A 15,046-nucleotide genomic window follows, 5' to 3' on the forward strand; every position below is an offset into this window, starting at 1 on the left:
CTAATAATGGAATTGCATTATCATGTAATCTAGTTACATTCAAAGTTATGTTAAAATTTGACTCTTCAAAATGAAGCGAATAAATGAAGATGGTCTTTGATTCAATGTATGAATTCCAACCATTCTATTGTCTTTTTTGATTTGTAGGTAAACTTGAAATTGTAAAAATAATAAAAACCTCGTAGTGAATTATTTTAATAACAGAATATTGATAATATGTACGCTTCCAAGAACAACACTATCTCAAAATAATCGTTAACAACAATCATCAAAATATACAAACAAACAGGCAATCTGAAGAAACCAAAGCAAAATTAGGCAAGATTTATGAATAAACTACTTAAATTACATGAGATATTGGGGCTTTTGTGTGATTAGACAGAAAAATAACACGTCCCTGTACAATGTTACATTCGGTCGATCTTCTACATCCCGTCATGCTGCAGCGACGAATTTTTATTAATACTTAATTGTTCTCACTGTCAATATTTTACCCATTTTATTACAATACATGGGAATAATTCAATAAAACACTTGTAAAAACATTTGTTTTGACATTTGATGTACTTCCCTTTGACAACCGTATCATGTACCTCATGTACTGCGAAATGGACACGGTTGGCATTTAAGATGACGTTACGTATTTTCGATTCCCGTGTTTGACACAGACCAATGTAATTTTATCTCTTTTGACTTAAGACGGCACGCAAGAGTTAAACAAAGACAATAACATGTTTATGTTTTCAATTTCGGAATGCATCATATACATATAACGTCTGATTTATATTTGTCAACATAACATGTCCTTTAGTTTCCATAGTCTAAGCATTTCTGCAATCTACGACTTAATTTTGTAATTTTCTGCTAATTTCCATTTATTGCATTCTGAGTTTTGTCAGTAGAATTGGAAATTGAGCTTGTTAGCTACATCTGGATAAAAACCAGTTCATTCAATATTTACGCCACTTCCTGTGGGAGATCGTTGAACGTTCGTATTAATATTTATACGTATATGCACCATCTTAAGATGCTAATATACTGCTTTTTGGGTACATCAACCCCTAAAACTCATGTATTTTAATAATAATAATGACGTTGGAAATGAAGTCATATCCCAATTGACCATGGGATTTGTAATGAGTCTGCAACATTGGTTTGTATAAAGAACATGTATACATGTAAGATTCGAAATCACATTTTCATTTCCAATATGTAGGACCACGTGATCTGTGTGTAGGACGCATCTGGTCATCCCATACATTAGTTTTGATTATAGTGACTCTCCTTACCATAAATATAGAAAAAAAGGAGAGATATGTAATGACGCTATGTAAGATCGGGTGCCGATGTCGCCACTTTTTAGCTTGTGTGCAATTCAAACTTTACGCACTATTATCTACTACCATAACCATTGACTTACATTTATACCATAACTTAAAGATTTTGATTGCGTAGGGCTTTAAATGTGAAAACAACGTAAAACAATTTTAAAATTTAACAAAATTAAACTTACTGTCACCTGAATAAGAGTTATATTACAATATGTCAGTATTTTTTCATCCTGGTTCAGCCATTCACCAATAGGTGGCGTTTTAGTGAAAATACTTCTAGTATATAATAGCTAACTATTACACGTTAGATGGCGCTGAAACTCGTTTTTCGTTACACTAAGAACTCACTGAGCGGTTATCACCCGCGTCTGCCGCGGGTCCGCGGCATCTGTAGAATGTAACAGTTAAGTATGTAAAATTAGTAGCACATTTCACGGCGCGTTTTACGCCTGTAGTGGTGACGGTTGTTCGCGATTGTTGCGGCTGGGTACTAGTAGCCGCGCAGGACGCGATGACCTGCGCGCTTGGCGGCCGTCGTCGCCCGCACACTTTGGCAGCTACGTGTCCGCACAAAGTTGCAGGGTCGGGAGTATAGAAACAAAACCGCTGTCTAGCAGCACCGGCAGGCGCGGATGGAAACCGCTCCGTGAATTGTTAACCTTATTAACCTTAAACTGACGCTACTCAACGAGTGATGTGGTCCTACCTAATCGATAGTTGGAAAAAATGTGGCTGTTTTTAATATAAAAAAAAATATTCCGTTTTTCATACTATATCTACACTGGTACTGGTGTATTATTAAATTAATATATTAATATAAATTATTATTATTTTCTTAATGGCGGCCACTAGGCTTGGATCAGTGTCAGTTTTATAAGAATGATATAAAAAATATGGCGATCGTCGTCAGTGTCAATTTTCCATTAAATGTTACCACAGGTTGGTGAAGCTGTCACTGTCAAGAGTAAACTCGAACCATCAACGAATTTCATAAATTAAGTTATGTTGTTTTTTTATGAAGGATTTATGTAATTTTCTATAATTGTTTCTAATTTATTTTGCATGCACAAGTAAAATAAAGCCGATTTTATTTTATTTATTTTTTAAATGCATCTGCTATGGAAATTGAAACAAAGTCAGAAATAGTAATAAGAAAACCAATCTTTCGATTTTCCTGCAGCTTCAATCAAACCTTATTTTATTTTGAACTCACATCAAAACTTAATAATTAAAAATACTCTACGCTTAATGTACGAGTATAATGGAATTTAAATATTTTAAATATCTGAAACACATAAATTATTCTTCAAGCAACAGCAACATCCAAATTGACATGAAATTGAAACAGTTGTCCGATATATGAGTTGTGTTAAAGTTACTCGAAATAAAATGTTTAGTAATAATAATAATATTATTAATCTAGAATTATATTACTAAAGAAATCAATTTAACGTGAATGCTTTCCGCTTAGATATTTTAGACATTTCAATAAAAATTTTGTCGATAAACATCAGTCTTCGTAAATGAACATCACTAATTTGAGTCTAATTTCTATGGAGACAAAAAGAAAACATTGAATAATAATAGAAATAGTTGCTGGAATACAAATAGCTGGTGGAATGTTATCTCACTGGTTTTAAAATTTTTGTTTTCACTCCAATTTTTACAAGGTGTATCGCTACAACTTGGCATTTTCACGTTTTACGAGAGATCTTGTATGTACAACGATCGCCATGTCACTGTGGCGATGTTTGAAGGCGTGTCACATCGATACGGTCATTTTGATGGTCAAAATGACCATCAAATGAGGCGACTCGAACCACGCCCCCATACCATATCTCCCCTTTTTTTTCTATATCTATGCTCCCTACCGACCTTTAAGGTACACGAAAAGAACGCTATGATCTGTGCGAGCAAGCCCGCATACAGACCATCTAAGTCTGGTCCCCAGATCACCCGTTTTCATGGACTTAAACTACACTGTAAGGCTAGTACCTTAGGTGAGCCGCCCTAGGTGCACGTACAGCACCCTATTATTTCCCAAATAGGTACCGGAGCTATGGGCACGCTCACTTGACGTCGCGCTCTCTGAAATGAAACTATGTCCCAGGTGACACGCAAAGAGGTTGCAACATTGGTTTTTATAAAGAACATATGGAAGTACTCGAGTTAGATCCGGAAACGCATTTCCATTTCTAATATGTAGCACTCGCAAAAAGTCAAGAAGATAACCACACCTATTACCGGTTTTCGGATAACACAACCTTTTTATTTATAAAAAACGATCAAACTTAGCTCCGACTTAGCTTTCACTGTAACGACAGTGGAATATGTATTAACGTAGAATAGCTTTCTTGTCTTTGATTCGCACCTATACTGCATACACATTTTATTAAAGTTAAAAAATAAAGTTAATCACAAACCACGAAAGGTTTGCATGTTAACGTTTTAATAAAAACAAAAGTAAGGAATGGCCCATGAGGGGATCGAACCCGCGACCTTCGCGTTATTAGCACGACGCTCTAACCAACTGAGCTAATGGGCCCATATTACAGACAGTGAAAATTTGGAGTGCGCTTTCGGAACGTGAATGGGATGAAAATCAATCCAAAGCACTCCCATGCCTATACTATATACTCGTATATATTAAATATTCTTTTGTCTGTACGGACTAGAAATGTTTTTTAAATTGATTTTAATCTGATACTTAACTTTTTTAATACCGCCTAAACCAGCATTGAAGTGATTATTTCAACGTGGTGAAAGAAAACTGGACTAGAAAAAGGTTCAACCTTGCCTTCACGTTCGTAGCAACGTAGCAATGTAGCTTATTTCGTAGTACATGCGAGTTCAGATAGAGGGCGGCTTCGTATTGCTCAAACATTTTAAACTCAAATTGTTTTTATTATTTGGTGCATAAGTAATAATAATAATAAATTGACTATTGTTTTTTTTATAAAAAGAAACAGATTACACATTACGTTATAAACCTTTTCAAAGTTTTGATTGATGACTTTCTCGCGCCTTAGTTCGCCAGTTCATTAAAAAAATTAACTTAACTGTATAGAATAAGGTATTATTTGATTAATGGACGCAATGACGTTCTATATTTGAATTATTAGATGGCAAGTTTATGATGGCGATTACTACATTTTTGGAAATAAAACAAAGTTTTCGGATCTAATATATTTGCTTTTTTCAAGCAAACCGATGTTTCGGGCTCCTTACAAATGCTACAGTCACCTGAGACATACTTTCATTTCCAACATTATTACACTAGAGTTGAGACTTGATGTATCTCCAGAGAGGTATATTAACATCTGCTGAATGCCGCAGATATATACAAATACAAATAAATCTCCTGACTCAAACCCACAGGTATTTAAGATAGTGACTCTCTACTCGTGCAATTTATCAATATCAATCAGTTTATATTTAGTGCGTGGCAGTTTGTCAAGTTTAAAGAGGTGAGTATAAAAGAAAGATAAAAAGTGAAATTACGCACATAACAAAACACAAATGGCAAACGGCTCATGTAGGCTCATCGAACCCGCGACATTCGCTTTACTAGCACGACGCGACGCTCTAACCAACTGAGCTAATGAACTTTCGTTATTATTGTCGAAAATTATTTGACTGTAACAAAAACCAAGTCTGTTTGTTCTGTCACTAGTTGTAGTGTCACTACCTTAAAAGCCTGTGTATTTGGGTAAAATCTATAATCTATATTTGCAGATGCTAATTACCTTTCTTCCGATACATTCAACTTCTAAGACTCTAACATATTTATGACGAATTACAATACTTACGGTAGACATATCGAAGGCGCATGAAAGTTTAACCAATTGAATTAAAAAGACCATTGTCTAGCATAATTAATTCAATATTTAATTTTTAAAGCCAACCTAACAGTATTGTGCGAATGAGAAAAAGTTCTGATTTGTTTGTACCTTAATGTATAACCAACCACCGACGTAAGTGAATAGAATGGGTAAACTTTGTAACTCGTTCATTTTTATAAGCTCTCATTGTAAGTGAATGTTTGTATTCTGTTTTGAGAAATCTTGAACTATACCAATTTAACTACATGAATAACTTATATTATGATACAAAATGGCTTTTTCTTCCGCAACGTTCAGAATATAACAATGATAATTTATTTTTAACAGCCTACGTGGCCGAACGGTTACCATGCCGAACTGCCACGCAGAGATCCCAGGTTCGATTCCCGAGTCGGGAGAAATGTTTGTATGGCCTACATTTATATCTCTCGTGAGCTTGGGTGTAGTTTGTGGTTGTCTATGTGTGTGTCCAAAGCACCCGCGACACAGGGTTTCCCTAGTGTGGGGCTATGTTGAGTGTGTGCGTTATTATTATTGTACATAAAATAGAAACACATTACATGACAAAAAGTTATTACTAAACAGTTTTTGTACAACAATATTTGGGGAGGTGACAATACTTCCACCCCTGAACTATGTAGTATGTAACGCATTACATGTTGTTTAGTATGTAACGCATTACATGTTGTTTAGTATGTAACGCATTACATATTGTTTTTTTATTATTCTAACAGCTATGGGACGTAGATGACAGCCTGAACAACACATTGCTGCGAATCGACGGTAATGGTCGTATTGTGGTCAACCTGGACCACACTGTGCGTTTGCTAATCCGGGAATCCGATTGCCTGGTTAAAATGGACGTCCCATTGCCCATCGTTTGCCATTCGCTTTATGCGAAGAAAAACTACTTCACTCTTGTCAACGATTCCTTGCAGGTGAGTCCCCAGACCTAACATATTCTTTTGTTTTAACCGACTTCAAAAAAGGAGGAGGTTCTCAATTCGACTATGTTTTTTTTTTGTATATATGTATGTTACACGACAACTCCGGTATTTGTGAACCGATTTTCATGATTCTTTTTTGTTGGAAAGAGGGTACATCCATAGTGGTCCCATTTCATTTTGAAGAAAATCATCCACCTCTAAGGGTGGCTGTTCACGCATGAAGATTCATTTTTATAAATAGCGCCTAAATTTTATTATAAGGAGCAATTATTTTAATGGTTGATTTTGCTGTTCTCCAATTAAAGGCATTTTTCTCGCTCAATGTATTTTGAGTAGAGAGAACCGATTTTTATTATCTCCTGTGGCAAGTCCCATATAGTGGCGAACTAGGGGGTGTTTCAATTAAACTTGGCAAATAGACGTAATTCCACATACTTTTGAGGTCCTTTTTCTTAGTACTCTGTACTGAGATTATAAATAAAAAAGACTAATAATAAATCTTCTACCTCTCAAATTAGCATATGAATCTTGTTTCGCCCACTTTCCGTTAACCGATTTCAATAAAACTTGGTACATAGATGAAATTCGAATGAAAACAAAACGCAGCGAAAACGGATAAACCAATTTTGGTCGAATTTTTTTAATAAAAATATCATAATTATTTATTTTCCTGTAGCTAACTAACGTACAAAGTCGCAGGCATCAGCTAGTTAGCTGTGTATAACAACTGTCGACCTGACATTTCTAGCGAACAAATGCAAGCACATTCAACCCTCAGTACGTTTTTTCAGTTTCTACTGGAGGACTATCTTCGCACAGTTCGTCGAGTTAAACTAGAAGTTCGCCCTCTCTTTCTACCGCAAGTAGTTCGTTTATCGTCCCTCCTGCTCCCCGCGCTGCGCTCCGTGACATGGACCAGCGAAGAGTGGAAAGAATTCATTGAGAAAGCGAATTTAGCTATCAAGAGCTTTGATGTCCTGGTCACTAGAGTTCATGACATATATACAAATAGGATCATCTATATGCTAAATGGAATGCAATATATTTCATTGATTACTTTGCCAGGTACATGGCTTTATAATAAATAATGAGTACTTATGTGCAGCAAGACAAGAAAATTAAGTAATGGTAATTGGTTGTTCTGATAAATTCTTACAGAAGAAACTCCGTGGTCTATGGAAGATTTTCTGGAAAACGTTGAGAGTGGTTGCCGGTACGCAAAAACAATTCATTTCACAGAAACTATTTCACAATTTTCTTTAAAAAAATCTAAAACAGATATAAGTAAGCACTCGAGACAAAATATGTGTACTGTCGTATTTCGTTCTGTTCATGTTTTTGGTGGATAATGACGTCATTGGAAGGCATCCATAAGAGCTTAGTCGCTACAACGTGTTGCGCAGCTTTGTTAATATCTCGTTAGTATTAGAAAGAAGAAAAACAAAATTCATATAAATAAAATTCAGTCTTTATAACGAAAGTTGTTGGTACTACTTTGAATGGAATAAACATGTATCATAACAGTCATTTAACTGTTATAAATTAAATTGTTTTTACTCTTACAGCAACGCCTGTGTGGAGTTAAACCGCAAGAGTCTTATGGTGGAGGAGGCCGTGGAGGAAGTACTGGACCTGGTGAGGAAAGCAGCGCAGCAAATCAAGCCTACTGAAATCAACCCGGACTTCGAATTCCTTATCGCTGAAGGTCAGAGCATACGCTGATGATGGCGGTAATGGTTAAAGGTCCATTTAGATGAAGAAAGTGTATCGCACGCTTCGTGATGAAAAGTCGTGCGCGATTATCGTAAGCAATAATCGCCATAAGATTATCGTATCATAATGTTTACATTCAGGCAAGATCTAAAATATTATAATCTCATTATGAGATTCGCAAGCATGTTACGGAAACGTTGACGTTATTGAACAATATTAACTGACAACATTAATCGATACTGACACTGGCCCAAGCCTAGTGGCCGCCATTAAGGAAATAGAATAGAACTAAATCGCCTCCTCGACTGTTTACACAGATAAATATGTAGTAAGGAGATTCTTGCCTACGAGTTTTCGACTTGTTACACGATCTCGTATGACATTTTTCAAGTTCATACGATTATCGTACAAATCGGTTCGAACCGTTTTGAGTGCGAGAATTGATATTCGAGTTCAGTGATTACTTCGGTATTGACTATTAATATATCCAAATGACGCAAAAATCATTTAAATTTGGAAATGCTGATAATATTAAGTTCATTGCACTGTATAGAATATACATTTTTGAAATTTTTTTTTTAATTTTATAACATTTCTTAACCCAAAATTTTTTTTCTTTTCATTTCCTTAATTCTTGTCTTAGAAAAGCAGTGTTAATCAAAACACCCTGGCGCACTGCACTCATGGTAGAAACGGCTAGCACAAAAAACCGAAATACGAATTTTGCTTTCAACACGGAGACGTACAATATTCAAAGGCGAGACGATTACCGCTCACGTGGAAGGGCGATAATTGCGAATGTTTAGACGAGGAAAGTTTTTTTATATTCTTTCGATAATCATATCTTCGAGACGAGAAACTCTCTCCATTTAAATGGTCCTTTTATATATAATGTTCAATGTCTCCATGACGAAATGAGTAATTTAACTCATGTTAATTTACTCATTTCGCGAAAATTCAAATTCACATAGCATTCCTGACTTTCGTGACTTTATTTGTAAGTAAATGAAGTGACAAGACAATTTGTACACTAAAAAATGTAACAACTACAACTACATCGTCCCACTTTTCACAAATAACATTAAATAATGTCTTCGTCTGTTTAGTAATGCATAGTTGTTTTGCTTCTTATATTGGCATCAGTATCATCATACACACTCATCTTTTCTTGATACTATTGGCATGCATTTTTTTATCAGATGCTGAATTTCGCCAAATTTGAATACAGATGAAAGCCATACAGGCAGCGCCCCTGCATCATCATTGAGCGAGTCTACATCAGGCGGGCAGCAGGACTGGTCTGCCGTCTGGGAATGCTTCGAAAACCCTCATCGGCTCCTGTCTACTCCGGCTGGAGGCTTGTCCAAGAGTAACCAGGTTACTTCAATTAAATACTCCAGTACTATAATATATGGGTAGATAAAGAAACTACGTCACGAAAATGAAATAAATTTTATATATCCATATGGTGGTGTGCTACAAAATGTGAACCGAGAGCGCTAGCACGACGAGCACGACTTGCTCGAGAAGTGACATAGAGTCGCGAGATGTTATCTACTATTCTCGAGTTTCTATGTCGCTTTCTGTCGTGCTAGCGCAGGACTTCACTGTTCAGTTTAAATTAAATTTAAAATCTAAATATCATTTACGCCGCACTTTAACAAATTGTCGGATCTGCGGATAGCGTTGTCTAAACAAAAAAAAATGTTGACCAGGAAATGGTGAAGAACGCAGTGAACGAAATGAGACGGTACTACAGTCGCAAGGTAGTGGACGTATTGATCAAAGTAACGCGGCGCACTCTTGACCTCATCATCAAGCCGTTTTCAGCCGAAGCCCTTATCAGCACCGATGGTAAGGACATTATAAACAATAGAAACGAAAAATCATACAAGCACTGTATGAACTATACTGCATTAGGACAGACACAAAATGCCTAATTGCGTTTTTCTGTTGTCGTAAAAAGAAGGCATTCGGAAGGGACGACGCCTACAGCTCTTTGTTTTCTCATAATTATGTTCCTGGTATATCGTGTACTGGGACTGTCCACGTTTTAGACATGAACATCTTGCGAATTTCCTAATTACTAGAAATCCTGATACATTTCAGGTAGTAATTATTAACAAAAAATCTGTTTGTTGAATTTCTGTATATACTTACATAGGTAATGAAACTATTTTTCCTCATTTAAATCGCGTATATTTATTTTTTCAAACAAACCAACGTTCAGTCAACCGTCACCATGGGACATCAAGTATAAAACCAGAAATAGAGGCCGTACATCCTTGGCAACTTATTAGGTAAATCGGCCTTATACATTATTACTTTAAAATATCAACTCTCATTTGTTCTCGAAATCACAAATTAGAAAACTGAAATAGTACAGCGCCAACAACTGACCTGTGTGTGTGTGTGTGTGTTCCAAAAATATTGTGTATTTATTGTAATAAAGGGACAATACAATGAGGGCTGTTCCATTCGGTGGTGTGGGAAAAACAGCAAAACATCTAATTACAAAACAAACGGAATCACATTTCATCGGAAGGTAATTAAATATTAAATATGTAATTTTGCAATTTTCGTCCATTATAGCAAAGTTCAAGTTAAACTGGTCGTTTTGAAGTAAAACAATTGACAAATTCGGGCTGGCCAATCGGAGCGCAGTTGTCACGTTATATATGACAGAATAGTTTTCAAACAAATTAAATGACATTTCGTCTCTTTCTGTTTATGTATCTACTCGATGCCATGGGACCTGAAAAGGGCCCGAAACGTTAGTTTGTTTGAATAAACAAATGTACGCGATTTATTACACGACCCGGAAAATAGTTTTATTTTCTATGTGTAACAATCGCGAAAACCTAAGAAGTCGATATTCTAAATATATTTCACTGTCAGTAATAAATATAAAAAATAACTCATATTAAGCTGTCAGATTAATTATTGGAAATGTTTATTTATGTCTGAGATAAATCCACCCTTGTGGGTGCTACGATGCCACAGCCAACATATAGATAGATAGGTACACGATGCAAACTCCCCTCTTTTTGCGTCGCGCGGTTAAAATTAGAAATTTTCACGAAAACAGACCTTGCTGGTATGGCAAGTAAGCATTGAGCCAGCGCATATACCAATAATGTGCCATCTGTGCGCAGTATTTGCTTTAGTTTTCCACACTGCCGACAGATGGTTCTAAAGACGGCGGATGCGATACCTGCTGAGAGTTTTTTTTTTCATTTATGACGTCCTAGTACTTTTTTCACAGAACTTCGCGTTTTAGGTCCGAGTTCCATACGGTTCGACGCCATCGGTTTTTCTTATAACTTGACTTATTTTTTTGCTCTATTTATTCGGATAATAGAGAAAATACTACTTAGTAGATTGTATTGTACAACAAGTGCATACAACGCGTCATTTTACCCGAGACGAGTACATCCACCCGAGCCGCAGGCGAGGATGGTTACTTAAGTTGAGGCGTAAAATGGGTTTTATGAACGAGTTATACGCTCTGCTTTACACTTCGATTGTGTGGAAATTAAACAGCAATATTACAAATAAACGATTATTTAATAAAAATTGAATGTAAAATTGCAACAATTAGACATATTTAATGTGATGGTTTTTTTATTTTATGCACTGGATCATAAAATCCTATTTCATGCAGCCTACACCCAGAATAAATACGAACTTTGAGAGCATGAGAAGTGAAAAATTAATTTTCCATTTCAATATCTGCATTTATTACTCTACCTATCTAATAAAAGTAAATGAGTCCTGATTTAGGACTTTTTTATTCGCAAAAAAAACTGCTTCTCATTCTATTTTAACTTTATTTTAGGATTTATCTAATAAAACTCTTTACATACGAATATCTATTTGAAATAGACAAAAGGAATGTCATTACAAAAGGACCTGTTCATAGTAACTAGAATAATCGGTTAGTATAAAGAGACTGATGCGTATAGAGGAGACGAAAGAAGTTTATCAGGAACGTAGCGGAGATTCATGGTCTCGTGCTTACCCCAGTAGGACGTGATACAAACACACTTTAGCCGCAGTAGAGATTCTTGTGAAAAAGTTCATCCAGGGAAGTACTGCCACCTTACCTATTTCTACCACCATGCAGTAATGTAAGCATTACTGTATTCTACTGGTACAGGGACTTGTCAAGTTATTGTCAGGGTGACGGGTGCAGTGGCAGTGCCCATCAGATCTTTGCTATTTAAAGCTCGTAAGTGGCACTGCAACTGCCACGGCCAGACGTGTCGCTTACCACCAGGCGCACTTCTTGTTCGCCCCGTCAAACAGGGAGACTGAAATGGCACAAGTTTTAAAACTACAATTATTGACAACATTTTTGTTTGGTTACTACGCCGGGATGGGCGTTTTACAAAGAACTAGGCCCTCGCGTCTTTGATTAAGAAAAGAACAACGATAATAATTTACATTACATTTTAATTTAGAGATAAATTTAAATCTGAACGTTCATGTGGCTAAATACCTTCTGTCAATCGGATCATTTTACTACATATTTGAACAGCCTTCTACTACCGACTAAACAGTAAACAAGTATACCTGCTATGTTCGTTCAGATGGTAGGGTGGAGGCCCTGCCTCATCCCACAAACCCCACGCATGCGCATGACGCGCTTAACCGATGAATCCTTCGTTGCGTTCCACAAGGAAAAAGGTCATACGTAATCATTTTTACATATTCGTCATTGCTACTTTACATTACGATTCAATGTGAATTTGATATACGAGTATGAGACGTAACAGGCTGGAATACATTTGTTTTCTTTTTCACAATGCCAAAGAAAGAGAAATACTGTTGTAGTTATGACCGTCTATAAACTTAGGCTTCTCCAGGTGAGAAAATGTATCGCAATTAGACCTCCTCACGGATTCTGTGAGCCTGGTGCAAGTGCGGAACATTCTTCGTGCGGATCTTAGAAAATGCGTGTTTTAGAGAAAAAATAGCAGAAATGCATTATGAATAATTGGAAAATTATTGAGAAACTAGAGAAAAAGAACAAAAAAGTAAATAGTGCACTAAAAGTATTTATTTCATAGATATCACGGGTAGATTTGAACCATGGTTCGCGCGGTTCCTCAGCGGCCTTGCCAAAAATGGTGCGCAAAGCTCACATTTAAGTTTTATCAAAGCTGGTTTTATTTTCCCTAAAAGCTTTTTTAATATAAGTATCAGAATTTCTTGAAATTACCTGTTCGATAATTGGGTATATTAAACAATATATTTTCAATACTGTAGCCATCAGTTTAAATTTTTCCATATTAACAAGAAAACAAAAAATCTGTATATTATTGGATTTGCTTATATAAAACAAAATTCATATAAATAAAGCTGAATCATTTTATTCATATTATCATTAAACTGATAAATCATTGTTTGGGGTCGACGCAGTATGCTTTTATTCCATTTATCTCCATCATACTGCAATACTATATAATATAATTAATTAGAAGATATTCCATTGTTTTACGAATTAAAATTATAACGTGCATGTAAATCAGTAATAATATTCATTAAATTGAAATTGAAATGATGATAAAAACCCCAATATGCTTGTCAAACGATAGTGTTGCTATTTACAACACAAAATGCACCTTTTCGATCGGACCTATAGCAATGTAACATATACGGTTAGGTTAACAGACCCAGTCCAGTAAACAGTGCACACACTGTGACCCTAAACCAAATGACCTATATGTAAGTACAATGTGCCTATGAATATGTTAGCGGATGAGCTATAGGGGAGTAAGGGCGTGTCTCGGCGTCACTAACATGAAATCTCTTCGATCGTTCTGTGCGCCTGGTATACGTGCGGGTTCTAAGGCCGCCGCAAGGACGCTGCCAATACATTTATGCATCTGTTTTCCACACAGCACGAAATTGACCGTCAATCTATAATGTGTCAGAAATTATTCCATTATACTTGGAGGTTCATTTAATATCAACTTACAAATTTTTAACAGTATTCCTTTCATTATAATAACACAAACAACTATATAATATAATCCAAACATTCATTGTATTAATTTGTAAATAACATTGAAATTGTAATTTAAAAATGTCTAGTAATATGTGCTGCATGCATAATACATAATTTAGGTATTTATAATTAGAATATTATATACAAAGCAAGAATCCAGGAAAAAGTACGCCAAGGCAACTACACACAAACTAATGTCACAACATCAAAGATTTTCTAAGAATACAATGGTCGATGGCAATGTACGGAATGTCTAAGTTTAGGTGTGAAGTAAAACATAACTTGTTTTTTAATCCAGTTGCTTAAAAATATGTGTCTTTTAATAGATAAAAACTTCATTGTCTTCCATTACAAACTTATTTATTAAAACTAATACTACAATTTTATAAAATCAAAGCATTCAAATAACACATTATAAGGAATAACAAACAAGTTTAGAGAAACATGATTACTTTTCACCTCACTAGCTCGGAAAGGTTTTCTTCTTTCTCATTAGAAATTTGCACACAAGCGTGGAAAAGGTTTTTGAAATTCGAACCTGACGATGGACTGTGGTGCACCTAACCTTTTCCTTCGATGAAGAAAAAATCATAATGACACGTTCAACTACGTGATTTGTCGTACATTATTTATGTAAATTTGATCCGTTGGTATATTTTATTTTTATTATGGTTGATATTAAATTGACCGCGATAACTATTTTTGTTTATTAAATTATTTAAATTCGTCGAAGAACTAAAATAATTTCAATAATCACACAAAATTATAAGTACAAGCAAGAATAAACATTGATGAGATTCAAATTCAGAATGCATCCGAAATATTATAAAATAATAAACTTTTTCTTTTGAATAGAAAAAAAATAGTGACGCGTTCCGAAACGCGATTCGTCATAAGTACATTAAGTATTTACATAATATTAATCCGTTGTATAATTAATTCTTATTATTATTGATATTAAATTGACAACGATAACACAAATTTTGTTTAATTGGATTATTTTAATTTGTCGAAGAACTAAAATAATTTCGTTAACCACATAAAATTATAATACAAAGAAGAAGAAAACGTATGTGGTGTAAATTCAGAACACACCCAATACTAAACTTATTTTGTTCAAATTTTCATGATTCGCTCTGGACCTTTTGGAGGGAAAAGTGTAGTTTTTATTTTGACTTTCAATTATTTTGTGAAATCTAG

The 15,046-nt window shown here is 35.2% G+C and overlaps 1 protein-coding gene and 1 non-coding gene across 2 annotated transcripts in view; one reads left to right on the forward strand and one right to left on the reverse strand.

Annotated features, from left to right (window-relative positions):
• The window catches only part of LOC113229000 (dynein heavy chain 5, axonemal), a 127,313-nt gene that overhangs the window by 16,599 nt on the left and 95,668 nt on the right, over positions 1-15,046 (forward strand). Inside the window, exons 12-18 of the mRNA XM_026462472.1 lie at positions 5,908-6,111; positions 6,912-7,185; positions 7,279-7,333; positions 7,686-7,825; positions 9,062-9,210; positions 9,549-9,687; positions 14,905-14,919. Coding sequence (XP_026318257.1) covers positions 5,908-6,111; positions 6,912-7,185; positions 7,279-7,333; positions 7,686-7,825; positions 9,062-9,210; positions 9,549-9,687; positions 14,905-14,919 — 976 coding nt within the window. The remainder of the gene's footprint in view (positions 1-5,907; positions 6,112-6,911; positions 7,186-7,278; positions 7,334-7,685; positions 7,826-9,061; positions 9,211-9,548; positions 9,688-14,904; positions 14,920-15,046) is intronic.
• On the reverse strand, positions 3,803-3,876 carry Trnai-aau. The gene has a single exon. It is a non-coding gene; the product is annotated as a tRNA-Ile (tRNA).

The sequence above is a fragment of the Hyposmocoma kahamanoa genome, unplaced genomic scaffold (assembly GCF_003589595.1).
Source record: "Hyposmocoma kahamanoa isolate Upper Pololo Valley unplaced genomic scaffold, ASM358959v1 100021, whole genome shotgun sequence".
Lineage (NCBI taxonomy): Eukaryota > Metazoa > Arthropoda > Insecta > Lepidoptera > Cosmopterigidae > Hyposmocoma > Hyposmocoma kahamanoa.